This window comes from Aplidium turbinatum, chromosome 9 (assembly GCF_918807975.1).
Source record: "Aplidium turbinatum chromosome 9, kaAplTurb1.1, whole genome shotgun sequence".
Classification (NCBI taxonomy): domain Eukaryota; kingdom Metazoa; phylum Chordata; class Ascidiacea; order Aplousobranchia; family Polyclinidae; genus Aplidium; species Aplidium turbinatum.
In genome coordinates, this window is record NC_137480.1 from 16,564,706 (window position 1) to 16,591,726 (window position 27,021).

Consider the following 27,021-nt stretch of genomic DNA (forward strand, 5'->3'; position numbering starts at 1 on the left):
CGTTTTTCGGAGGTTCGCAAAGCGCTTGAACTTCCAGTGTATTATTTTCAATTCATTTTTGCCAGAAAAGATTAAAAACTATGTTTTTTCGCAATCGCCCATTCTTCTACTTGAGGTTATTATATCGTTTAAGCTTTCAGACGTTGCAAAGGCTTTAACTATAGGAAAGCATTCGATATTTTTCACTCAGTTCTTGTAGGCTATGTTGTTTTGTGCAGACTAAAGTTAACCAGTAACAACGCTATGGTAAAAAGCAAAATTATGTAAAATCCTATACAAAATATAGACAAAATATAGATTTCTCAGTATCGTTTTCAATGGTATTGAAAAAAATTAGTGTCGGCAATTTTGTTTGAAAGTTCTTTCAGCAACAGGTGCACGCATTGACAAACTTAATACTAGTTAAAAATGACTACATTGATTGCTCTGAGGGGGTCAAGGTGGAAAAAAAGGTTAAAAACCCTTGGTTTAGATTCTAGACAATAACCTGTAGTGATTTTCTGCTTCTTGCGAAGACGAATTGCCCAAGGTAGGTATTTTGATACAACTTAAACGTTTCTGAATCTATACGGAACCTTTTTGTTTCTGTTAGTAGTGACAAATGTCAGTAACATAGGCTATGAATGAAGCTATCGTTTAAAATGCTGAAGCATGTTGACCAGAATTTGGAATTTTGAAACTAATGGTGCTTTGAGGTAAGTTGTCACATTGTGTGAGGATCAATACTAATACTTGATTAATCCTCTTGTTTCAATCAGAGTGTATTTCAGTAAATTCTGTTATAATTAGGGTAAACCTACTGTATTACCAATAATTCTTACTTTTTTCTTTAACACATATAAAACTGCTGGTAGCTTAGCCTATATCTTTGCAGGTGCCTATAACTACAAAAGGAAAACTGAACATGGACGGTATTCGAAAGACGCGGCGGAGGCTGCTGCAGAAGCGGTTGTGAACGGTGGCCTGAGCATCAGAAAATCTGCTAGCAACAATGATGTTAACTACAAACCTTATTCCAATCTAGGAAGGCTAACAACAACAGCCTGAATAACGTCCAGCTTGGTTATACTTCTCGCCGCCAAGTGCTGACCACAACTATGGAGGACAATTTAGCCAAGTCCAGGAAAAGTAAGAAGGAAAAATCCGAGATATACACAGACTCGCCTGTTATGAAACGGATGGAAAAAGAAAAGAACAGTAAAAGAAAAGGGAAAAAAACAGCAGCTAAAAGAGTGATAAAATTTCAAAACAAGACCAAAACTCCAGCACCAGAATCATCAAGTGAGGTCAATAAAAGCTCAGATGAAACAGTCTTGTCCGATGATATCACCGATGAAGACTCAGATGATGAAATTTGTGTCCAGACACCACTTAGTCTTGATAACATAGATATTGACGACCACATTCTTGTGAAATTCGAAAGTGATCGAGTCACACAATATCACGTTGGGTGAGTTTTAGAAGTCACCGAAGATCAGATTAGATCAAACTTCATGCGGAAAAAATGCCTTGATAAATTTGAAAACATGCAGGTTCATTTTTCTGAAAATCCTGATACTTACCTTCATCTACTGGAGGATGTTGTCTTCAAGCTTCCAATTCCACTTTGTGGACAAACAAAACGAGGAGCAAACTCGTTTAGCTTTCACTGCTCTCAATTATCTGAGTACAATGTGCAGTAGTTTTGGACTCCACACATGAGTCAATTTTAAAAGTAACAACAAATACCAAAAGTACCAACAACAAATAACAACAAAAGTGAATACTATGTATAATTGGCTTTTTAATGTAGCCTATCTGTATTATCATATTAATTCCATTGTACTGCATCCTGAATAACCTTTACGGGTTACAAACTGCCTGTGACAATTTACCCCAAGGTTTGTGACAACTAACCCCGAGGCGGGGGTAAAAAGTCTCACCTCAGTGCTCAATCAAAATGTTGAAAAATTTTGATAAAGAATATAGTTACGTGGAATATTATATTTACTTCAAGTACTCAAAGTATGATAGTAATTATAGTAAACCTTAGTTCGTAAATGTTTATGAAATTCCCATCCAGGGCGTGTAGATGGTTTAATTAGCAAATTTTGTGACTTCTTGCCCCACCTTCCCCTACTCTACACTTGGAGTAGAAAATGCTGTTTCGTTTAGGCCTTTAAAGCGCCAAATTACATGTAGCCTAGGCCAACTTGTTTCTTTTGAAAACTATTGCTTTTTCTCGTTCAATTACTAAAAAGAACTAATTTACGCAGGATTAAAGAACGCGTTGGAGCCAAACCAACTTTCTTTTTTGCTACAACACGTCTTAATTTCTCTTGGTGTATTAGTGTCTAAACTAAATCAAGCCTAGCCTACACCCGCGTTTACTCTTCTCATGTTTCATTTAACTCTAGTGAGATTAAGATAAGTTCAAACCAGCGCGCTTTTATTTTCGGGTTGTTGCAGAACCTTGAATATCTAGACTAAATGGTCATCATACAGTAGAACACCAAGGAAAAGGTTTTAAAAGAATCATTGCTATTAGTTTCCTTTTTCCAGATCACAGCCCATGTTGGCATGTATTATTTTTGCCGTAGGCCTAACGGTCAGAAATAAAACCAAACTGAACTAAAATTTTACAAGACAAATGCAAACCGTTCCGTTATAAAAACGATGGACCTACCTAAGCCTACTTTAGTAATTCCAATCCTGTCAGGGATTCCATTCGACATAATTTTGGGACCGATAAAGAAAATGAAAAGTTATAGGCTTACCAAATTTCTTGCATATTCTTTAAGTCTACACCGGTGGTGTTCAAATGGCGGATCTCGATCCGGTTCCGCATCTTTTTAACTTTTGTGTGGATCTTCCAATGTCAACGGAAAAGATGGGATACGAGTGGATGACAGTGAAGCATTTTGGTTTGGTGTGCTTCAGCATCCTGCATTCAAAGACTTGTCGATTTGTGCCCTCACATGTTTATTGCCATGTTTATCAGTTCAGGTATGCAGCTATTCTCTCATCCACAGTCTGCTGATGTTGATGACAAAAAAAATGGAAAACCCAACTTTACACTGAATATGCATTGCTGGTGTCTAAAATGCAGGTTGAAGTGTGTAATCTTAAAAGAGATGAGATTTGTATCGCAGATGCAAATGTGTTTTGGTTATTACTTGTAACCTTAGAAAGGTACCCGTACCCAGTTATGACCAGGCTGGCTAGAAGCCTTGCTTCGCTTCTACGTATAGGCTACCTTTGTGAGTCGTTGTTTTCATCAATAAATTTTGTAAAAAACAAGCATAGAATTAAACTGACAAATGCTCATGTCCATGAGCTTTTGAGGATATCAGTAGGGTGATAAAAAGCCCGTATCGATGCTATTGTGAGATCTAAACCAACTCATGATTTTTCTGGCGTTGACAGGGGGGGTCTAGGTGGTACTTTTGGACTCGGGCCCGGAATATTTAAGGGGCCTGGATTTAAAAGATTTCCCTCGACTTCAAACATTATCAAGATCTTAATATAATCAGATCTAAAGGAATTGCCATCAGAGGTTAAAACAGCCACTTCAGCCATCAGATGGTAAAGTACCTGGCCCCCTTCCGGGTACCGGGCCCACTTAAGCTCTCTGGTGGTAAAATCGCCACTTCAGCCACCAAACAGTCAAATAAGAATTTAGTTTAGTCTAGTATAGTGATTTCCCTAACCACGAATGTTTAGTAAAATATAACCCGAAACACGAATTTCAAAATAAACAAGCTAATGTTTGTTTAACCTCAAAACTTGAAATGGCACAGGTAAGAAGATTGCTATCCCTATTTCTGGTCTAAAAATTAGACCAAAACCGCTTTTCAGATTGCAGGAATCATTGAATGTTTGACCTAGGCCCAAAAACCTTTTCCAAATCAAATTGAAAACTTTGTGACAGTCTGCACTAACTTTGTTCTAAATTCTCTTCTGGTGAGCCTAGAATGACCAGTAAAACATCAATGGAATCGAAAGGTAATACGCTAGCGCCATGTGACAAATAAAAGTTCAAAAAAGCAACCACTAAACAGAGATACATATAGTAAGTTTCGCGGTTCGGGAAATTTTAAGATTACGCAAGATTTGTGAAACAACCATGCTTTTGGAATATCGGGTTTGATCTATTCCTCTTAATTTTCTATTTGAAGGGCATGTGTCATCCTCATTTTAACAGCAACCTTTACATTCATAACATTGTCGATGAAAGGGACCCGAAAGTAAATTGGTACCGGGCCCGAGAAATCCTGTCAACGGCCCTGGCTGTAGCACACTTCACTTTTGACTTTTACAAAGTTATCAATATGTTGTAGGGTAGGCTACATTTACATAAAGCACCATGGAATTAAAGCATGTCCAAAATGTTTAGACTACTATTCTTATTTAGTGGATCATCATGTTGTCAGGTTTGGCTGTGGTGGATCATGGCAGAAATCATTTGAACACTTCTGGTCTACACTATAGCAAGGACACATAGCATATCGTATGTTTCTGTAAAAGTTTTGCTATATAAGGGGAAGGGAAGGTAATTTGATACGAAAAGTAATTTGATACACCCCTCCTACAGAAATGCACAAAAAATATTAGTCAAAAATATTGTCATCACGTGAAAGATCTGTGAAAATAATGCCTACAAAATTGCACCATGCAGCTAACTCGTGTTTTTGTGGCATAAAATTGTAAAAGTGTGTTTTTTGAGTAATTCGTAAAAATTTTAACTCATGAATATTTTCGTCTGGAAAATTAAAGGAAAGTTCTTGATAGATGCAACCAAACTCATTTGACAGTTCATTGATAAGGCTTCAAGGGTATGTCACGTTTTTTCTGCAATGTGCATCCAAGCATATAAAAATCAGAATTTTATAACTTTTTTTGAAAAAGGTAAATTGATACATGTGGAGAAGATAAATTGATACAGTATATTAAATTCTTTTTTGTGACTGTAATAGATGTTGTCATTGATCTAGTTGATTTAAATAATAATATTTATTTGCATCAGACAAAGCTGTCCATATCCAAAACAACGAAATAATACACAAACTACAAATGCACAAATAACGAACAACAACAACGAAATAACAACGAAAAACAACGAAATAATACACAAACTGCAAATGCACAAAATCTCACCAAATAGACTATCTACTGTTACAAGTTTACAGACAATGGTAAGGTAGTGTTACAAGTTAGAAGAACTGAAAATATTCAGAACGATAAAAACAATCAGATGACATGGCAGCCATCAAAACTAGATAACAGCATACATAGAACTATTATAATGAAGACGGTAATTTGATATACGATGGCAATCAGACCTCATCAGGGAGGCAACTATAGAGTTAGACGATACTTCGCATCTTCCAACAAAAAAAAACATATTTCCAAAGTAATGCATCAAATGTTATGATGTTGCACAAGACTTGATATTTACGTACGTTATAGTGTTTAGGCAAATTGTGTATAATTCTAAATGCATTATTGAAGGCAACACGCAGGCGATTAATGTCACGTTGATGATATTTTTCCCACAGATGACATGCATACATTGGAGTACAATAAGAACGGAATAGAACATTTTTAATATCACTGGAGCACTTGTAAAATTTTGGTTTTAATTTGTTGGCAGAACAGTAGATTGATCGCACTTGTCGATTTATATCCTTGTCGTCACACATTGCCGTGTCAAGAAAAACACCCAAATATTTGACACTGTCTACGAATTTGATCTCACTTCCATTGAGCCGTACAATTGGATTCAAATTTAACTTTAAGTGATTGGTTTGGAAGTAGGGGAGACTCAGGTAAAATGGCCCAATGGGCAAGTTGGCCTACTCTAAATAATTTTTTAAGTGCAATAGGTATTGTAACGTATTATACGCATACTGTGAAAGTGCTGTTGAAACTACCTTACCACTAGGTTGGGAGGCTCTAGCATGCAGTATAAACATGTGAGCACGATTTTGGTATGAAAAATTATGATTTTTAATTTTTTTGGATTTTAGAATTTTTTAAATGTCGAGTGAGTTTTTTCTTACTATATAAGAAAGGTTATTATTTAGTGAGTGCAACGCTAGGGTAGTTATTAAGGCTCACTTTGACGGTGAAGCCGTTGTTAGATGCTCAATGGTTTGACATAAATTTTACTTTTTGCAATATGGCTGCCATGCAAGGAAGTTGGCCCATTTCGTGGGTGGGTACGTTGGCCACCATGGTCGACTTGCCTTCATGAGGTATTATATAGAATGATAATGGACTAATTAATACGATGACTTATTTTTTGCAAGATTGAAGTATCAAGTATCCATAAGTAAGTAAATCGCGGCTTTACATCAGCATTAAGCGATCAATAACAACAATTCACTTCCTAACGTCGTTTGTGCATTATAATAGCAGATTATATTATAAACCATACCGGTACATGAATGCGTACAATGTATGTATGCCTGAATAAAACAAGCAACAATTAGAAAGAAAGTAAAATAGAGGAGAAAGAGAGCTTTTCCCCTGTTTAGTATACTGAGAGATGGACATGTTGGCCACGTGGCCAACTTACCTTCCATGGTGGGCCAAATTACCTGCACAGGCGAGCAAGATGGTCCATTTTTATTTTTTCGGAAAACTTGAAATATTACATACCTAAGAATGTTGGTTTGATGCAAGAGTATGTCCACTTCTAGAGTGATAAATTCTCTACTCTTCAATAACGTTCGCTTTAACATATGTTTTGTTATTAGCTCACAAATTCAATTTTACATTTTGCTGGGCCAACTTACCCGAGTCTCCCCTACATAGCAAATGACTTTTTGCAGTTAAAAATGACATCGTTAGAAAGCGCATAATCTTCACACACATTCAAGATACTCTGCAGACCATGAACACTTGGAGAGATACAACAAATATCATCAGCAAACATGAGATGATTGACAAGTGTAATACCTATGTAACAGCCTGCCTTGGTTTTGCTTAATACAGTCGATAGATCATCCATATACACGGCAAATAAGTAAGGACTGAGGACACCACCCTGTTTGACACCATTGCTGACAGAAAAAGACTGTGAGTAATGACAACCCCAGCGTATGTACATCCGCTGATGGGTATACCAATAAACAATTAAGCTTAGACGAACAAGGCATATCGGCACTCCTCGTTCAATTAGTTTCTTGAATAGGAGGTTGTGGTTTAACCTATCAAATGCTTTCGAAGCATCTAAAAATACAGAGAAAACAGGACTTCCACATTTTCTGTAGTAAGACACAGCTTGCTGAAGTACAAAAACGCACATATCTGTGCTATGCTTAGGTTTAAAGCCAAATTGATTATCATTTGTTGTGAGATAATCATTAATAAAAAAAAGTACAACATGCTCAAATAGTTTAGAAATGACAGTAGCAAGAGCCAGGCGCGAATCTAAGAGTTTATTTCGGGGGGGGCCAGAAAATTTGAAAATCCATTAAAAAGAAAGAAAAAGCTAAACAGATATGAACAATGATACTACGACATATACGATATGCTATAAAATAGACATTAAAACAACCATTTTCATCAATTGTAATGCCGAGGGACTAATATCAGCTGTTTAGAAGCATATCAAACCATTTGATGCGGAAACATACAATTTCTACAATTTTTCACAAAATTTTGGGGGGCCCCCCCCATAAATCCGCGCCTGGCAAGAGCAATAGGTCTGTAGTTTGCGATGTCTCTTACATCACCAAATTATTAATTAAATAACTTATTCTTTATTAACTAGACCTGCTACTTTGGGAAACAACTATTATATACGCTTTCGTAGGCATAAACGCTATCCGCTGTCAAAAATGAGAACAGCGCAAAGCACCCCCATTGAATAAGAACTCCAGCCAATCATCCTTCCCATGTCCATCCCGCTGCAGAAGCTTCGCCGCACACATAGGTCTCAACAGTCATCTTTAAACCCAAGCACGCCAACCACATATTAAATTTTCATTTATTGCTTTGCTGTCAAAGGGGATTTCTGTGTTAGTTTTACTGTATCAAATTACCTTCCGGGTGTATCAGTTTACCTTCCACGGAAGGTAAATTGATACATTTGAGTGATGTTTTTAAAATTTCAATTAAAAAAAAAGTAACAAAAATAGAAGAGTGAAAATGTTTTCAAAAAGTGTGTAAAGGATCAGACTTTCATTTCAGCTTAAAATCAATAGTGTGTGTCGCGTAATTTTCAGTTAACAGGCAAAAACGTTAAAAGTGTATCAAATTACCTTCCCTTCCCCCCTAATGTTTCAGAACCAATGCTCACTTCATTTTCGGGGTAATAAAACTACAAAGGCCAAATAAATGTATTTACCTGTTTCTATTAAAAATAATAAAATATACATATATTTTATGACTTGTAGTGGATTTCAATAAATTGTAGCAAAAATAATTCTGAAAGTATAGCCCGAAAAATAGCAAGTATAAAAGGACTGTAGCCAGTGGCGCCGCCAGACCTTCAACATTGGGGGGCAAAATATTGACAGTGCAAGACAGTAGCATAGTCCAAAATTTTGAAAGGGGACAGCCGGCGGGCGAAGCCCGATGGCGTGTTCGCCGAAGGCGACACTTAGCGGCGGGGGGTCTGGGGGGCCTCCCCCAGAAAATTTTGAAAAATTACTTTCCGTTTGGTGCATTCTGAGAGCATTTTCAACAAAATTGTGGGTATGAATATTTCTGTAAAATGGTGCTGTCCGGTGGCATAGCAAAAGGATAAGATCATGTTTTCTTCGGCATTTTTTGAAAATAAAGCTAAGTCTCTATGTTTTCTTGTTGCTAATTTCAGACTGAGATATTTGAATGTTTGGTATTGGCAAAACTCGCTCTTTTAATACAGTTTGGTTTAAAATTGGGCAAACTTTGTTTTAGAGACATAGATTGATTGCTTTTTTTTGCGAGATTATTACAGTTTTATTATTTATCAATTTTCTCCTTAGTTGATTCAAAAAACGATCTTATTCCGGTAAGTCACTAACTTTTATGCTCTGAAGTCAACCCAAAGTTGGAAAATGTAACGTCATAGAGATCATACATCTTGATGAGTGTCAAACAAAAAGCTTTGAGACAATGAAGTTACTTTAGGTTATTTCTGATATATTTAAGTTTTGTATAACGAATAGCTGTTTAGATGTTAATCTAGATCGAACAAGCGATCTCAGCAGTTGCAGATGGCTTGCATCCTTGCACAGTTTGACGAGAAATTACATCATAGGCTAAAACTTTTCTTGTAAACAATGTATTAACATCCGTAAATTCAATTTGAAGGGTTGAAACCGCCGAACCCCCCTCCCTTGGCTACGCCACTGGTGCAAGACAGTGGTATATTATTTAATTTCTCTTGTTTTCGACCAGGGCTGGAAAAAATGTTTAGCTTCCCGGGAATCTGTTTTTTAGAGAAAAACCGCGGCTTACAATCACGATAATGAGAACCTTATATTTTACTGATCTACGGAGATGCAGATGACTTGCATCCTTGCACAGTTTGACGAGAAATTACATCATAGGCTAAAACTGTTCTTGTAAACAATGTATTAACATCCGTAAATTCAATTTGAAGGGTTGAAATCCCCGAACCCCCCTCCCTTGGCTACGCCACTGGTGCAAGACAGTGGTATATTATTCAATTTCTCTTGTTTTCGACCATGGCTGGAAAAAATGTTTAGCTTCCCGGGAATCTGTTTTTTAGAGAAAAACCGCGGCTTACAATCACGATAATGAGAACCTTATATTTTACTGATCTACGGAGCTGACGTAAACCTTAAAAGTCATGTCGACATATTCTTGATGCCCCCCTTATCGTTAATTGTTCTTTGTAGTACCGCTTTGAAGGTGAATTACGACTATGAACAAAAGAATAAATTTTAAACTTCATACTGTATTTGTATTGAAAATACATGACGTAATGTCTTCCAACCTTATCACATTTTTTTCATTACGTAATATTTACCACCACCAAACCACTTTTGATGATCGAATTTGTTAATTTATTATTCGGTAAAATGTTTAGATGATGTTACGTCATTACGCCGATTTGAGATGTAATTTCATTCATGATGTCGTATGGATGAAAAACTTTTACAAGTTTTATACTCTGCTGAGATTAAAGAAGAAACATAAATGATAAATATTGGAGAAATTGAGTCTCCTTTACAACTGAAGAATCGAACAACTCAAAACTGCTGAAACAAAACGTTTTGTTTAAGTGAAAGAATCACTGCAAGCAACCAATGCTAAAATGCGCGCGGAAGAAGTCATGGGAGTGGGAGGTATCAAAAATTTAATAGGTTGTTATTTTTCTACATCAATGTGACGTTAGTTAAAACTTTAAAAAGTCTATATCTTTGCTTCTATTTAGTCATCAAGGCTTTCCATACTTTCTTTTAAGAGAGAGCTTTTACCTACCCCCCCCCCCCCCCCCCCCCTGCAACTTGAGTTGACTTACTTGAGGTTGGGATCCAAATATTAAAAAAATAATATTAATATGTATTAATAAAAAAAAAAAAAGATGATGCCCAAAACATTGGGGGGGCAGCTGCCCCGCCTGCCCCCCCCCCTGCCGGCGCCACTGACTGTAGCGGATGAGTTTTAATCCGCCACATTACGAGTATTAAACAAATATAGAACATGTATTGAACAATGTTGAACATGGTTTCATGTGGTAAGGTTAAAATATTTGAGAAATATTGATTATTATGCATTTTGAAGAAGTGGTTTAAAAAAGCCTAATTTGAGGAATTTGGCCAATCTGGTCACCCTGCGGCAGGAAAGCAATTGAAAAGTTGCTTCCATGGATGAGTTAAACGAAACGTAAATCGAGCAAACTTTGCGCTGCTTTTTTTCCTTTCTCTCACTTGTTTCTTAGTGTAGCAAAAACGAAAGCAAGGGAGCGATACGAATCTTTGCTTCCGTAAGCTTCCAACGTTTTTAAAATTAAAACCGAGCTGAAATCATGCGGAGACATGAGTTAATAACCGTTCTAATTTGTATTCAGGTAAAGAAATTACAAAATCGTTTTACTGAAAAATATCATTTTCTCTTTTTTGAATTTTGACAGGGGAAGCAATGCTTTCCTTGCTTCCATTGAGGATACGCCCCTGACTCACACAGGAGTGTTACTGCAAATGCGCTTGCCTTTCGATATTAGTTCAGCCCCAGGGTACTTTCCAGGAGATTATGTCCCAGTTAACTTTAGACATGAAAAGTGTTCCCGGCCAGCAACGACAACAACAAAACGACAACTAGGAGATGAACTCTTTTGATTGTCGTTGCTTTTGCCTTTTTTCTTCTGGTATGAGGTAGGATTATATTACTGCCTACTGATAATCAAAAGCTATCGTATTGGTGTAGATTTGAGTGTTTCAGATATAATCTGCATTGTGGTAGCCTATTGAGCTGAGTACTGTATCTATTTTTGAAGTGTGTGCAACTGTGCATTCCGTTCCCCCGATAATGTGCCGTATTTAGCGGTAGCTAAAATTATTGACTTTTCACAGAATCATGAATAGCTCAGTTGGTTAGCGCGTGACTTCTGGAATGAAGAAGTTTCAAAGTTCAAGATCAAGCGGCGCTGGTTCGACTTTCGGGATGTGCACTTTGAGCACTAACCCAACCCACGTTAAGGACTGCTCTCCAGTCTCTATTCATGGGAATCTAATGGATGAAATAATTCCCCGGCAACAAGACTTCAACAATCGAAAACTTCACTCTGTCAATCTCGGTCACCGGGCCTGCGCCGGTGATTCAAGGCCTCTACAAGTATGCGAAACTGCCAAGATTAAGCTCTGCAAGAAGCTTTCCCAGTCCGAGGATAAAGATACAATCAATCAATAAAATAAATCTTGATAAATAGATAAATTGAATTTCAGATTGGCAACTCTATCTTGACAAATTCTGGGTTCAATCATAGATATCTTATATATAGATATGCAACTCAGTGGTGCGTAAAGATGTTTGAAGGCTAACAGCGTAGCTATGGCTGTATGCATTGACTTCAAACTTGGCACAGCAAAACAACTTTATTTTTAATATATTTTTTTGGTTTTTGTTTAAATAAAATTTTCTTCGTTTTCAAGTTGACGTATGGATTGCTTGTGATGACGTCACATTCTCGTTCCGCATGGACTGCTTTATGGAGATTCTGGCGATTGAAAACAAATCACAGTCACAGAGGGTACCTCTAAATACCCATTGTCTGGCATTGTCGGGCATTGTCAGGCATTGTCGGCTTTTTGGGGGGTTGTGGAGCATTTTCAGGGGTTGTCGAACATTTTCAGGGGTTTCAGGTATTGTAGAGTAGGCTAACTACTTTCAGGCATTGTTGGGAATTTCTAGGCATTGTGTAGGATTTACATGCATTGTCGATCATTATCAGTGGTTGACAGGCTTGTGAGGCATTGTCGAACATTTTCAGGCATTATCGAACATATTCAGGGGTTGTCGAGCATTTTCAGGGGTTGTCAGGCATTGTAGAGTAGCTACTTTCAGGCATTGTTGGGAATTTCCAGGCATTGTCTAGGATTTCCAGGCATTGTCGATCAATATCAGTGTTTGACAGGTTTGGCAGTCATTATGGAACATTTTCAGGCATTGTCGAACATTTTCAGGGATTGTCGAGCATTTTCAGGGGTTGTCAGGCATTGTAGAGTAGCTACTTTCAGACATTTGTTGGGAATTTCCAGGCATTTTCTGGGATTTCCAGGTATTGTCGATCAATATCAGTGTTTGACAGGTTTGGTAGTCATTATGGAACATTTTCAGGGATTGTCGAGCATTTTCAGGGGTTGTCAGGCATTGTAGAGTAGCTACTTTCAGGCATTGTTGGGAATTTCCAAGCATTGTCTAGGATTTCCAGGCATTGTTGATCATTATTAGTGGTTGATGAGTTTGTCAGGCATTGTCAAACATTTTCAGGGGTTGTCTAGCATTTTCAGGGGTAGTCAGGCATTCTAGATTAAGCTACTTTCAGGCATTGTTGGGCATTTCCTAGCATTGTCTAGGATTTCCAGGCATTGTCGATCATTATTGGTTTTTGACACGTTTGTAAGGCATTGTCGAACATTTTCATGCATTTTCATTCCCAGCTCTGCATGCGCAGCAGAATGATCCCTTTCTATTTTGCGTAGGTTGTAAACGTATTTACGGTATACACAAACACAGCAGCGTTTAAATGACCTGGCTATCATAAGTATCGACAATGCCTGACAAACCTGTCAAAACCTGGTAATGATCGACAAACCAAGAAAACGTTCGACAGTGCCTAACAAACCTATCTACCACTGAATATGTTCGACAATGCCTGGAAATCCTAGACAATGCCTGAAGATGTCCGACAATCAGTGGCGTAGCTAGGGGGGGGAGGAGCGGACCGCCCCGGGCGGCACGTCTGGGGGCGGCACTTTCAGACTACGATATTTGATTTTGATTATAATCTGATAAAAAACTGATTTCATTTTCACACAGGGCCGGATTTAACTGATGGGGGGCCCGGGGCACTTTTAGATCAGGAGCCCCCGTGAAAAAAAATTCGCCTATGGCGCGAAACACCCCCTCGACGTCTACAGTAGCATCAATCCAGCACTGCACAGCATTTTGCAGAAACCACCAAAGCTAAAAGAAAAAAAAATAACACAAAATCACATTTTTTTCACGTAGGGGGCCCTTTAAAAGTCGGGGGTCCGGGGTACCTGCACCCTCTGCCCCCCCCTAAATCCTAGACAATGCCTTGAAATTACCGACAATGCCTGAAAGTAGCTACTCTACAATGCCTGACAACCTCTGAAAATGCTCGACAACCCCTGAAAATGTTCGACAATGCCTGAAAATGTTCTATAATGCCTAACAAACCCGTCAACCACTGATAATGATCGACAATGCCTGGAAATCCTAGACAATGCCTAAAAGTAGCTATTCTACAATGCCTGCCAACCCCTGAAAATGCTTGAAAATTTCCGACAATGCCTAACAACAAGCCTGTCAACCATTGATAAGTAGGTAAAGACCTTTTTTGGAGCTGTAGTTCCAGGACAAGCTGAAGTTTTATTCAATTAATCTACTGAGTGTTACCAAAATGAAAGTTACTGCTGGCTACCGAAAGCTGTGCTATAGCATTTGGTAGCCTAGTTATGGTGTGTATCAAACATTAAAATTGTCTTGGTTTGGCGGTTGGATCCGTGATGCTAATGAAGCTGTCTCAGCAGGGGGGAGGATGCCCCCTGCCCTCAAATTTTCTCTGGATGGGGGCAATGGTGCCCTTTTAAGGTCATGTAAGCTACTGCACATTTTGCAATATAGGCTAACAACTTCTGCTATTCGCTTTTAGCCAAATTATAGGGCCTATAGCTTACAGTAGGCCCACACAAATTATCCCGTGGACACATTTTATACTTTGCAGCAGATTGTGATGCTATGAATGTGAAATTTACCTTTCGTTTCTTGTTCAAGCTATTGCAATTATTCATCTGTCTCACATTTCGACTTTCATGGCTAATAGCGGGAAAACGAACGAGTTGCCCAGCATTATCGCTACCGTATATCTCACCCTAAAATCGTTCCGGCGCCCCTCTATCTCAGGTTTGTAAGCTGCCTAGAACAAGCTTTAATGAGTCACTGGAAATAAGCTTAAATGGTAGTTCCAACGATCATGAAACAGAAGTTGCATAACCTACGTGAAGAAAGATTATTGTCTTGATTTTTCATAGTAGGCTATTCTGTGAAAACTTGAAATATACGCCAAACAAAATATTCCAAAGGAGCTCAAAAGCCGCCACTCGCCAAGCCCAAACCGTACAATAATAGCCTACCATAGATACGCTAGCCAAGCTGGCAACCTTGATTGTTGATGAAGTCCATAAAGTCAGTCGAGCGTGACGATAATTCCACGATTGCTGAGTTGCATATCTATATTTAAGATATCTATGGTTCAATCATTCTTTAAAAATCTTTACATTGATTCATTGTCTGCAGACGTTAAAAATTATAATCTTATCCAAAGTGACATTGGAAAACTTAGCCTACCCTAATTTTTTTATGCAAGGCAGAGAGCAGAGGGGAAGATGGATTAGTTGTGGCTGTGTATTTCGAAGACATTGCAAAGGCAACTAAAACTAGTCAACCGGGGCTACTTTGATACCCGGGGTAACTTTGATCACTCGGGGCTACTTTGATCATTGCTCAAAATCGCCTGAAATTTTTTTTGTACGTGGATAGACTCTTCATGGATATATAAATCATATTTTTGTGGTGATAGATCCCATGAGGGTTCTGCAAGAGAGGTCGGAACAGGAACAAAATATTCAACTATAGTATACAATACATGTATATTGCATATACTAAAGTATAATGGTCTTAATGGTGATCCTGACGGATTACGGGCTTTGATTATTATGCAGTAATTAATTATTGTTTAAAAATTCATTTTTTGTATGTCTGAGGAGCTGCATGGTTATTTAATCCCACTGAGGGGCTACATGGTTATTTTGCTTGATTTGGGTCTATGGTCAAAGTAGCCCCAACCCGGGGCTACTTTGATCAAATTTTGATTTAAAAAACAAACACAGGTAACATAGTGATATCGAAAATCACTATGCATACATCCATAGCCAGGTTACATAATGTTATGATAAAACACTAATCCATCAAATTCTCTTTGGTTATGGCCCTGATATGATCCGAAAACGCTGAAAATTGATCAAAGTAGCCCCGGTTGTATATACGTGAATAGAATCACAAAATTGTAATAATAACAGCAGCAAGAAGAGTACGGTAAGTTCAAAATAAAAGAGAAAGCTTTTACCCCCTTCCCCCCTTGCAACTTGAGTTGACTTCAGGTTGGGATCCAAATATAAAAAAAAAATGTAAAATTAAAAAAAAAAAATTAAAAAGATGATGCCCAAAACATTGCCGGCGCCACTGAACCTACTACATAATTTTTCATTCAGGCACGTTTTAAACCTTTCAAGGTTTTGCCACCTTTTCCCGTTCATTAACGTGCTGGCAGGTCTATATCGATTTTTGTAGTTAGTATCTTTTTCGTCCCGGACGCGTTAATGACGAAAAATAAAATGATTGATTGATTGATGTGACCGTGTTTGCCGAATGAAGCATTACATTTTTGCTCTCAACAAGCAGAGGTGGGCACCCGCTACTTTTAAAGTAGCGCGCGATACCGCTACCCGCTACCAATTTACAAAAGTAGCGCGCTACCCGCTACCGCTACTCGGGCCAAAGTAGCGCGCGCTACCGCTACTTTTGTCTAAAATGACACTAGGAAACACTCAAGTCCCTATATGGACGCAAAAATGACCTTGAAAACGAATGTTATCATTCGTTTACGCTATCATTTTGACATCGTTATAGAAAAACATTCTAAGGGAAATTTATTGTTGCGCATCTTTCAAAAACACGAGCATTTTAAAATGAGAGTCACTAAGTCCTGCCCGCTTTTGCTTAAGCATATCTCTTCCAACAGAGAAAAGTCTCTCTATCGCAGCACTGGAAGAAATGGGGGTGTTGTATTTAATGAACAGATGTTTTAACTCGGTATTCGAAAAGCTCAAGGACTTGCTCTTGTCCGAAAAAAAAGGCGTCCACAATTGTTGCTTCTTTCTACACCGACGTTTCACGGGATGGCGCAAACGCTCCAAAAAATAGCCTACATCCTCGGAGTCATGACTGGTGTTGGTGTCATTCTTCTCGGTATCAACCAGGCTTGATGTCTCCCGCAACAGTCGAATTACATCTGTCTTGACTTTTTCTCGCAGTGCGTCAGCATCATCCGTGGAAACGTAGTGCAGAAATTGTAGCCACGACGTCTTGAAGGAGAGATGAAGACATGATGCCATAACGCATTTCATGTTGTTGAAGCACTTGTTGAATCGTTTCTTCACCCCTTCAAGGACTTTCACTCTCAATTCCTCACAGGTCACAAGATCAATGATCTCGGTCAACTTCTTCCCGCAAATTGTGATGGTTGGAAGCAAGACTCCGTAGCTTAATATGCCTTGGACTCGCCCTGTAGAATGTCTAAAGCCTGGCAGATAGACTTCATCACACGGAGATATTCGCCGAAGAAGTTGACGTCAGCTAGAAAAGACCGAAACTTGCAACCAAGCCGATTAGGCTATATAGCTGCTTAACCACGCCAGTATTGCAAAAAAACAAGCATTTTTTTAAAATTTTAATTAAAAAGTAGCGGTAGCTGGAGTGCGACTGAAAAAAAGTAGCGCCTCTCCCGCTACCGCTACTTTGGAATAAAAATAGCGCCGCTACTGCAGCCGCTACTCCAACTAAAAAGTAGCGCCGCTACCGCTACTTTTACCAAAAAAGTAGCGCCGCTACAACAGTAGCGCGCTACTGCCCACCTCTGTCAACAAGTTAGTTATATACAATGCTTCTTTTAAAAACATAGTAATGGTATGTAAATGTAATGCAACTCAAATTAAAAATTGACTACAAAAATGCACTTCGAGTCAAAATTTAGTTAAAAAAAAAGGAACGCTTCCGGATAGTATCGAACTCATTCCCTCTAGAATAGGAGCCGGCGAAGTATCGCACACGCCATGGAGCGAGTTGAATAAAATTGTCGAATTTAGAACTTATGTACGCGCTTCTCGTCTTTTGCTTTGAAAGAAAAAGGTGCCTGTATAGTGGCGTTATGACCGGTCAAATAGTGTTTCAGATTCAAAGACCGGCGCCGGTCAAATAGCCACTGCCGAAAAAAATAGAACATTGCTGATCGCAGTTTCCGTTTTTCTGCAGTTTCTGCAAACATTTTTAAATTTCCGGTAATGATCCTAGAGTTTGCCAAAGTTGCTGATCGCAGTTTCTGCAAACATTTTAAAAGGGTTATAGTAAGGGTTGATCGGAGTTTCCGCAAACATTTTAAAAGGGTTAGGGTGTTTCCGCAAACAAACAAACTGAAAAGATCGAGAGAAAAAAATAGAACAAAGCCAAAGTCGCTGATCGCAGTTTTCGTTTTTTCGCAGTTTCCGCAAACATTTTGAAATTTCCGATAATGATCCTAACAGTTTGCCGAAGTCGCTGATCGCAGTTTCCGCAAACATTTTAAAAGAGTTAGTGGTTAGGGTTGATCGGAGTTTTCGCAAACATTTTAAAAGGGTTAGGGTTGATTGGAGTTTCCGCAAACATTTTAAAATTTCTGGTAATGATCCTAAGAGTTTTTGTTTGTTTGCGGAAAATTTTAAAATGTTTGCGGAAACTGCGATCAGCGACTTCGGCTTTTTTTATTTTTTTCTCTAGATCTTCTCAAGGTACGAACTGACAGTACGAATAGTACTGACAGTACGAATTGTTCATGGTACGAATTAGGTTGCATCCAGCACTGAGCATGAGTCAGTTAATAATCTGGTCACATAGTAAAACTGATATAAAATTCAACATGAGCTCTGTCAGCAAAAGACTTTAGCAGTAGTAGAGCGAATAATAAATAAACCATAACATGATCATTATTAGGATTCAGGTACGGCAGAACAGGTCCACTCGGATTACTCAATTACCGTATTTTACGGACCATAAGGCGCACTTTAAATTCTTTTTTTTCCTCATAAATTGATCGTGCGCCTTATGGTCCGATGCGCCTTATGTATGGATCAAGTGCGGTAGTGCTTTATTGCCTACACTCAAAACCAGTACCGATATACTATTATACATGGTCCGGTGCGCCTTATGGTCCGGTGCGCCTTATAGTCCGGTGCGCCTTATGTATGAACAAAAAACTAATCAAAGCAATTTATTGACAGTGCGCCTTATAGTCCGGTGCGCCTTATGGTCCGTAAAATACGGTAGTTGACTTTGCAAACAAAGAAACTATCAGATGAAGCAACACTGGTTCGACTCTCGGTTTGTGTTCTTGAGCAACATATTTTAAGAACTGCTCTTTATTCGGTGACACCTAGTGGATAGAATAGTGTACAAACAACAAAACTTTAACAAGTGGAAACTTTAATCTTTCAAACGTGGTGACTGGGCCTGTTTCAGTGGTTCAAAGCCTTTACAAGTACCCCGGTACAGTATGCAAAACAGCCAGGATTTTGTACTCAAATAAGCTTTCTCAATCCAAGGATAAAGATTCAATCAATCAACATGGGTAATTCCAACCTTCAATAGTGTTTAGGTAATTTTTAATTAAATCAGCCATGTTGGTAGCCTATTGCCTTGAAAGAGAAGTTGTTAAGTGCAACTGTCGGATCAGATTCACTGTCTATTTTTAGAAAGCAGGATTAAAGTCGAAAATATGTGACTCCACTCATCTTGGTTGGTTGATATTGTTTTGCATTGCGATTTGTGAGTTTAGTATTACTATTATTACCATAAAATGATGATAATCAGGAAATTGAAGTGGTAGTGACTTCAAGCTCGTTTTAAGTGATATGAAGGATTTACTCTGTTTTTTTGTTTGTTCTGAATTCGTATTAGTACTGCGTCAAATTTAAAATTATGCTTTTAGTGGTTCTTAAAATTTAAAAGGTTGGCAACAGCTGAGATCACTCTGGTTTATAGCATTAAACAGGGTTACCGGATGGGCTTTTTTTAAGCCAAATTTTTGACAATTTTTTGACTTTTTTTGAAGTGTATTGGTTTAAGGCAAGGGTCTCAAACATGCAGACAGCATGCTGTATTCATTTGGTCCTCAGAGCAGTTTGAGACCTGTCTCTTAAGGGGACACTTCTAATAGAATATTAAATTCATAATCCTTCATAAATTAAACCAGAAATGTGCTAAGTATGTAGAAAACCCTAAATATTATATATCTTTGGAAAGAGTAAGAAAATTGCAATAAAAATATGGCACTTGCATAGATGAAAAACCTTTCTGTGAAAAAACTATAAAAGAAATGCAAAGGTTTCGCATTTTTGAAATTTTTTTACTATTGGTAAGACATTTAATGTCTCAATTATTTCTCCTGAAAAAAGTAATAAAAAAATGTTATAACATCAACAACCAGTCGTGTCACTGCTGGCTTATGGTCTTCACATTGTTTTCACATCATCTGTCTTTCGCTGTTCTCATCTGGCTGATACCAATATTTTCTTCGATGTCATTCGGCCACCTTCTTTTTGGTCTCTAGATCTTTTTACATCTGTAGGTGTTCATTCTGTGACTATTATGGCCCATCTATTGACTGTCATTCTTGCTACATGTCCCGCCCATTGCTACTTCAGATTTGTTGCTGTTTTAATGACATGTTTGATTTATGTGTGGTTTGGTTTTGATAAGTTCATTTTTAGTCATACCTTTCCTATTTATGTGTAATATTATTCTTTACAAGTTCTTTGTGCTGCTGCCATTTTTTTTGTTTTGTGAGTGTCCACGTTTTTGCTCCATATATATGTCAATATATAATACTGTATAAGCAATTAAGCATAAGCAATGAAATGTATCATGTTATTTAAGTTGAAATCATGTCATTTATTTTATTGATTTTTGCTTCAGATATTTCATGTCGTACATCCATGTTAGCCTTGTGGCTGTATATTTAATAAAATGTAAATTGCCAATATTACATTGCAGATTTTATTGTAATGCAAATCTGTTTTTAATAGAAATAAAAAAGATACAGATTTATGCTAGTGTGGAAGATATGTGACATACTGACATATGAATGGCTCTGAAAATGAAAATTATTTCAAATGTTTTATCTCGGTCACAACACTACATGCAGCTTGCACATTTCAAAAGCTCTACTCAAAACTTTGCTCTGAATGGCTGTGCTTACAGAGGTTACACAAAACAAATCGAGCAAAAATTGCTCTTCAAAACCTGCAGAATTTTATTGAGTGCTCAGTATTCAAATGATGCCCATGAAAAGGACATCAGCAACATTGACGAATTTATAACAACAAACAACCTAGAAAGATGTCCAAGAAAGATATACCATGCCTTAGTGAAAGCAGGTGTTCTTCATCCTGATAGCAGACAACAAGCTGTGGTAGATGTGTTACAATCTTTGCATCAGGCATTAGACAGTTATGATGCACAGCCTATGACTGGAGGCTGGTTCAAAAGTCTACTTGCAACCAAAGAGAAAAAATATATAGAAGGATTATATTTGTATGGAAATGTGGGCACTGGAAAAACCATGCTCATGGACATGTTTTATTATGCTGTTAATGTCAAGAAAAAACAAAGAATACATTTTAATTCTTTCATGCTTAATGTTCATGCTAAAATCCACCAAATCAAACAGTCAATTCCTAAGCATTATGGTACTAAGCCAAAGCCGTATGATCCTATTGGCCCAGTTGCAAAACAAATCAGTGATGAGGTTTCTTTGTTGTGCTTTGATGAGTTTCAAGTAACAGACATTGCAGATGCTATGATTCTTAAGCGTTTGTTTACTGCGCTGTTTGAAAATGGAGTGATAATGGTTGCTACTAGCAACAGACCTCCAGATGATTTGTACAAAGGAGGCCTGCAGAGAAGTAACTTTGTTCCATTTATTGGGGTTCTGAAAAAGCACTGCAAAGCCTATCCTATTGATTCTAGTACGGACTACAGAATGGCCGGCTTGCCGTACGACGGACAAGTATATCTGTTGTCTTCTGAACCTGAAATTGAATCCAGGATGGACGATATTTTCAAGTTCTATGTTGAGCAGGATGCTGCAGCTTCAATCGATCCAAATCCAGTTTCTAAAACGTTAAGAATTTTAGGACGTGATCTAGTAGTGCCTAAATGTGTTGGTCGAGTGGCTGATTTCACTTTTGAAGAGCTGTGTATGCAACCTGTTGGTGCAGCCGATTATATAGAATTGTGTAAGGAATTTGATATCATTTTATTAAGAAATGTTCCTCGAATGAATATATTTCGAAAGACCGAAGCAAGACGGTTTATTTCTTTGGTAGATACGTTGTATGATTCTAAAGTTGGCCTTATAATATCCGCTGAAGAAAGAGCCGGGAATTTATTTGCAAAAGCCACTGATGAGGAAAAGAAACACGTGATGCAACAAGGATCGATTGTCTTAGATGATCTGCAGTTGGATCAATCCGAGGATTCGTGGAATCTCAATGTTTTCTCTGGAGAAGAAGAAGAGTTTGCATTTCAGCGGGCTCTCTCTCGGCTCAATGAGATGCAAACCATAGACTATTGGAAAAAAGATGTTGCTCGGCGACTTAAACAAAGAGAAACAAAACCTGTGACTTGACGCTAATTCTTGTCTTGGTTTGTTAAGTTAATTTATATTTGTTTTACTGTATTACTGTTCGAATTCAACTATTGCTTACTCGCAACGAGTATATTTGCAAACAATTTTATGGGCTCTTTTGAAATATTTTATGCCCCGTTTTCTTTTTGCTGTTCGTTTCCCCTTTATGATGCAAAAGTTAATTTTATTCCCCCTTCATGCAGAATAACCGCGCTGTCACTTCATGAGGGGATCCTATGATGTTCCAATAGCCTTTTGTGTTATGTTCAAGGCTACTGTGGTTAGCTTCATCGATTGCGAAGTAGACTCACACTGGACTTATTTCATTTAAATTTTCAAAACAATGCCATGTTTTGTTAACAAGTGTTGGTGTTTCACGCAAGATCGCCCATGGAAATATCTATACTACACCAACGTTCGGTGCTTTGCAAGGCGGATACAGTACAGTACCTGCTATTTTACTTGAAATAGAAAGTTAGAAAAGTGTTCTGATGTGGATCAGAAATTTTTATGGAGGCAATATTCATATTTTCGGTTGAGAGTAAACTATTTATTTGCAATGACTTGAGTAATTGCTGTCAGTTTTATGCTCTTTTGTACACTTTTAAATGAGATCGAACTTGTCGAAATGGAGTTCATATGGGTTGTGTTTGTCGTGTTCTGTCGACGTTATATCGAGCAAACGCAGCAATGAGGCTTCACTTTACGTTTGGTTTTATTGCTTTTATGTCTTAAGTTTATAGGAAAATTTAATTTATGCCTGGTGAAATGTTTAGGAAATAAAGAACACTGCACGTCTCGTTTACTTCACTGTGTTATAAGAGGTATATAGCTGTGCTTGTGAAGCAAATACTTTGTTGAAACTTGAGTGGGCGTTTTGGCGTATGCTAGATTGACTTTCTCCTTTGTCTTGGAAATATTTTGGCGCTAGTTCACTTTGTCTCCTGTCCGTTTAGGCATGACGAAGATGATTTGTTGCTGCAGAACGATAGCTTTAATTAATAGACAGATTATGGATCACGCATAACAATTAGGTATAACTATAATAGAATCGTAACAATATAAAACGTTTTTGCAAGAAGCTAAGAAATTATAATGAACACTGTTGTGTTTTTACAACAAAATAACTAAAGCTACAATAAGCTTTCTCAGTTTGAAAACTAATAAGAATAACTAGTTTTGTTTCATTTGTAAATCAATCAGACTATACAATAAGGCAATAACACAAATGAATATTAACCTCTACTCGAGCAGACGAGCAAGGTTTCTTGAACACCATAACACCCCCCACGTAAAATATGAACGTACATGAATCAAAGTTGTAACACATACGTTTGAGGAGGTAGGGGAAGGTGGGGTAAAGCGGACCAACGGGGTAAAGTGGAACCCCGCCTTTTTTTGCTATTAAAGTTTCACTATTGTGCGGATACCATTAAGTTTAGTGAAGCATGACGAAAAGTAGCTGCACACGCCATTCTTCATGGTTTAGAAGACACAAAAAAGCGCGGAAATTACTTTTGGCACCCTCTGATCTATTGAAAGGTATGTATGGTAACTGAAATTGTATCTTAATTACATAAGTATCATGTATTAGTAATGTATCTTAATTAAATTGTATCTTATGTACATAAGGTAGAAGTTTTTTTGAATAATAAAAATGAGCCTCACTATATCACGTACGCATTACGTAGATTCACTCTTGTTGCTGACTAGCCTAAATTTGACCAACAGTTAAATTAGTAGTAATGTAGAGGTGGGGTAATGTAGACCAGTGGTGATCCACTTTACCCCGTCATAAATATTTTTGCTTGTTTATGATTTCTTGACCGAATTAGGTGCTGTGTTACTTATAATCTTGTAGCTTATTTTACACAACAGCTGTGTAGGCCTAATTAGCACTCAAGAATCTTTATCCTCGGACTGACAAAGCCTTGATAGGCTATTTCTGGTAGTTTCGCACACTTGTAGAGGCTCTTGATGCAGGGCCGGTTACCGAGATTGGCTGAGTGAAGTTTCCGATTGCTGAGGTGTTGTTGCCTGAAATTATTCCATCCATTAAGTGCCGCTAAATGGAGAGCAGTCCTGAAATTGTCGACAGCAGTGGCCGAGTGGTTAGCGCGTTGGGCTCGCAGTCGAGAGCCTGTATGTTCGACTCCAGCCACCCGCACTTGCTGTTGTTTCTCTGGGCAAGAAACTTAACGATAATTGCCTCTACCCAGTAATCGATTTCGAGTAATGGGTAGTACCAAATTTAAGTCATAAATAGAGTAGACAACCGGAAACAGACATTGTCGTCGGCTGCAGCGTGGGTCAGGTGTATGTCGGATGGCATACACCGATGCATAGCGCTCAAGTCCGCTTTCCCGCAATGCAGGATAAAGATAATAAAACAAAACAAAAACAAAAATGCGTTGCTTAAGCGCACATCCCGAGAGTCGAACCAGCGCCGCGTAATCTTGAGCCGGGCTCGTAACCACTGAGCTAACGGGGCGGAATATACCACCAATCATGATCGAGTAGACAAGCTGGTTCTTAACTTAGTTATATTCTTGTTTTTCAGAATGCCCCGTTATCACCAAAGGACATCCTGTGGGCGTATGAAGCCTGCGCTGGTTGCAATGAAGAGGATGACAACTTTATCTGTGAACTCCGTTTTTAAAAAAATTCTTCAAAGTTTGATTCGTAATGGACTTATGAACTGCAGTTGTGAAGTTTCATAATGTCTTCGCTAATGATGCTAGTTGTAAATAATTTGATTGGGTGGAAAAAAATTACGGAATTTTCTCAAAACTTACCACGGTCCAGTTTACCCCACATATGTGGGGTAAAGTGGACTATTGGAGGTAATTTTAAAATTAAAAAAATTTATATAAAAAAGCTGGCAGTCATCAAAAGTGCACTTTAAAAATTGTCGAAATATGTTAGAGTTAACGCTCAAATAAAAAAAGTTAATTTTTTTGGCAAAATCAGTGAACTGTACTGAATTAACCCTTAGGTATTCCACTTTACCCCACCTTCCCCTACACATAAAATAACAATGATGATACAAAACGATTCCACACATTATATGGTACCCTGGTTTTGATAACTCTTTTAGGCCGATTCGAATTCTGGGAACTCGTCATGCCACTGTCAACCTCATCACCCAAATAGGCTCCAACCAACGGCTGAGATTTACTGTCGAATCGTAGACGGAGCTGGTCAACGTGTCTGCGCCATATGTGCCCACTACGTAGCCTACTCGCACCTTAATCGTACGGATTTCTAATATTTGATAGCGACCGCTGGAACCCAACGAGGTTTGCTGCTTTGTGCTTGATCACACACAAGAGCGTAAACGTTTATGTCTTTTTTATAAGGGTTTTTATTTTTTTCTACTGTCTTCGATGTTCGGCGAGCTTCCATCATCAGGCGATGGTAGTGGCAGTGGGACGTCAGTTTCGTTCTGATCTGGCGTCCAGTGAGCAGTTCACTCGGAGAATATCCACACGTTGTGGCATACGCTTGTTCTGCATCAAAAATTAATGCAGAACGGCTTTTGGTGAAAGAATGAACTTTCGCAGAGCTTGTTTGAACGAGTCTTTCAGCGGCACCGTTATTAGCAGGATGGTAAAGTGGGCAATTCCTCTTTCCTTACACCAGTGCCGGTCTTAGGGTATTTCGGGCCGTGTGCGGAATGTGCTTTGCGGGCCCCAATGACAATGATCCAATTCAGTAGCGTAGCTAAGTATTTTGAAAGGGGGGGGGGTTGACGCCCGGCGGCCGAAGCCTGACGGCGTGTTCGCCGAAGGCGACACCCAGCGGAGTGGAGTTTGGGGGGCTTCCCCCAGAAAGTTTTTGAAAAATTACTTTGAATTTAGTGTATTCTGAGCGCATGTTCAACATAATTTGGGTATGAATATTAACTGTAAAATGGTGCTGTCCGGTGGCATAGAAAAAGGATATCATGTTTTCTTTGCCATTTTTCGGAAATAAAGCTGAGTCTCGATGTTTTCTTGTTGCTACTGTAATTCCTAAAGCCGCAACTGACTTCTAGTATACCGGTACTTGCTTGTGAATCGAATTGAATTTTTTTCCATTGGCAATGACAAAAATTACTGCATTTTCTGAGTAAATTGCGGGCCCCCTAATTTGCGGGCCCTGTGCGATCGCACGGTTTGCACACCCCAAAGACCGGCACTGCTTACACCATTGCTGAAAATCACTCGACACGAAAGTAGTCTAGCTGCATTATTCGTTACCAGGCTGTGCGGGTATCCAAAGTGAGTAAATGAAGCTTCTGGTAGTTTTATGGCGGTATTTGTCGATACACAACTAGTTGTGTATCGATAAAAATGCGGGTATTTGGAGTAGGCGTCAACGATCACTGCCAGTTTCTACCCATGAGCTGTATTGCGTGATCTGCGTGTATCCGATTCCATGGTTTTTCGGACATCATCGACGGGTGGTTGTTCATTTTAGAAGATTTATTCTGGAACTTCGCGCAAATTCGATCGCTGTTTGCTTTGTTCTTGTATGTCTGAATCTAGGCTGGGCCAATAGATCCCATTACGGACGAGTTGCTTCATCTTTTTCATGCCAAAATGCAATAATTCAAGAACTAGTCTTTGTAGATTTCGGGGAATCACTAGTCTTTATCCATATAACAAACATTTGTGCTCTCCACTGACAATGAGTTAACAATTTTCTTAAAAACTTCGACTTTTTTATTCTCAAAATGTTTGTCTGGCCATTCCTCGCGCGTAGCCTATATCTTGTGCCTGTGGCTGTAGATAAAAGGAGAAAACCTTTTATTTCGTCTATTGCGAGAATAGTAGGCTATCTACGGTACAAATATA

The 27,021-nt window shown here is 38.4% G+C and overlaps 1 protein-coding gene and 1 pseudogene across 1 annotated transcript; one reads left to right on the forward strand and one right to left on the reverse strand.

Moving 5' to 3' along the window:
- The window catches only part of LOC145776957 (uncharacterized), an 868,661-nt pseudogene that overhangs the window by 201,202 nt on the left and 640,438 nt on the right, over positions 1-27,021 (reverse strand).
- LOC145777226 (AFG1-like ATPase) lies at positions 20,555-22,975 on the forward strand. Its single transcript, XM_082588552.1, has one exon. It carries the CDS (start codon positions 20,639-20,641, stop codon positions 22,181-22,183), a length of 1,545 nt encoding a protein of 514 aa, XP_082444678.1. The 5' UTR covers positions 20,555-20,638; the 3' UTR covers positions 22,184-22,975.

What these genes read in the sequence shown, in the direction of transcription:
- LOC145777226 (XM_082588552.1), top strand. Translation starts at nt 20,639, where the DNA reads ATGGCTCTGAAAATGAAAATTATTTCAAATGTTTTATCTCGGTCACAA.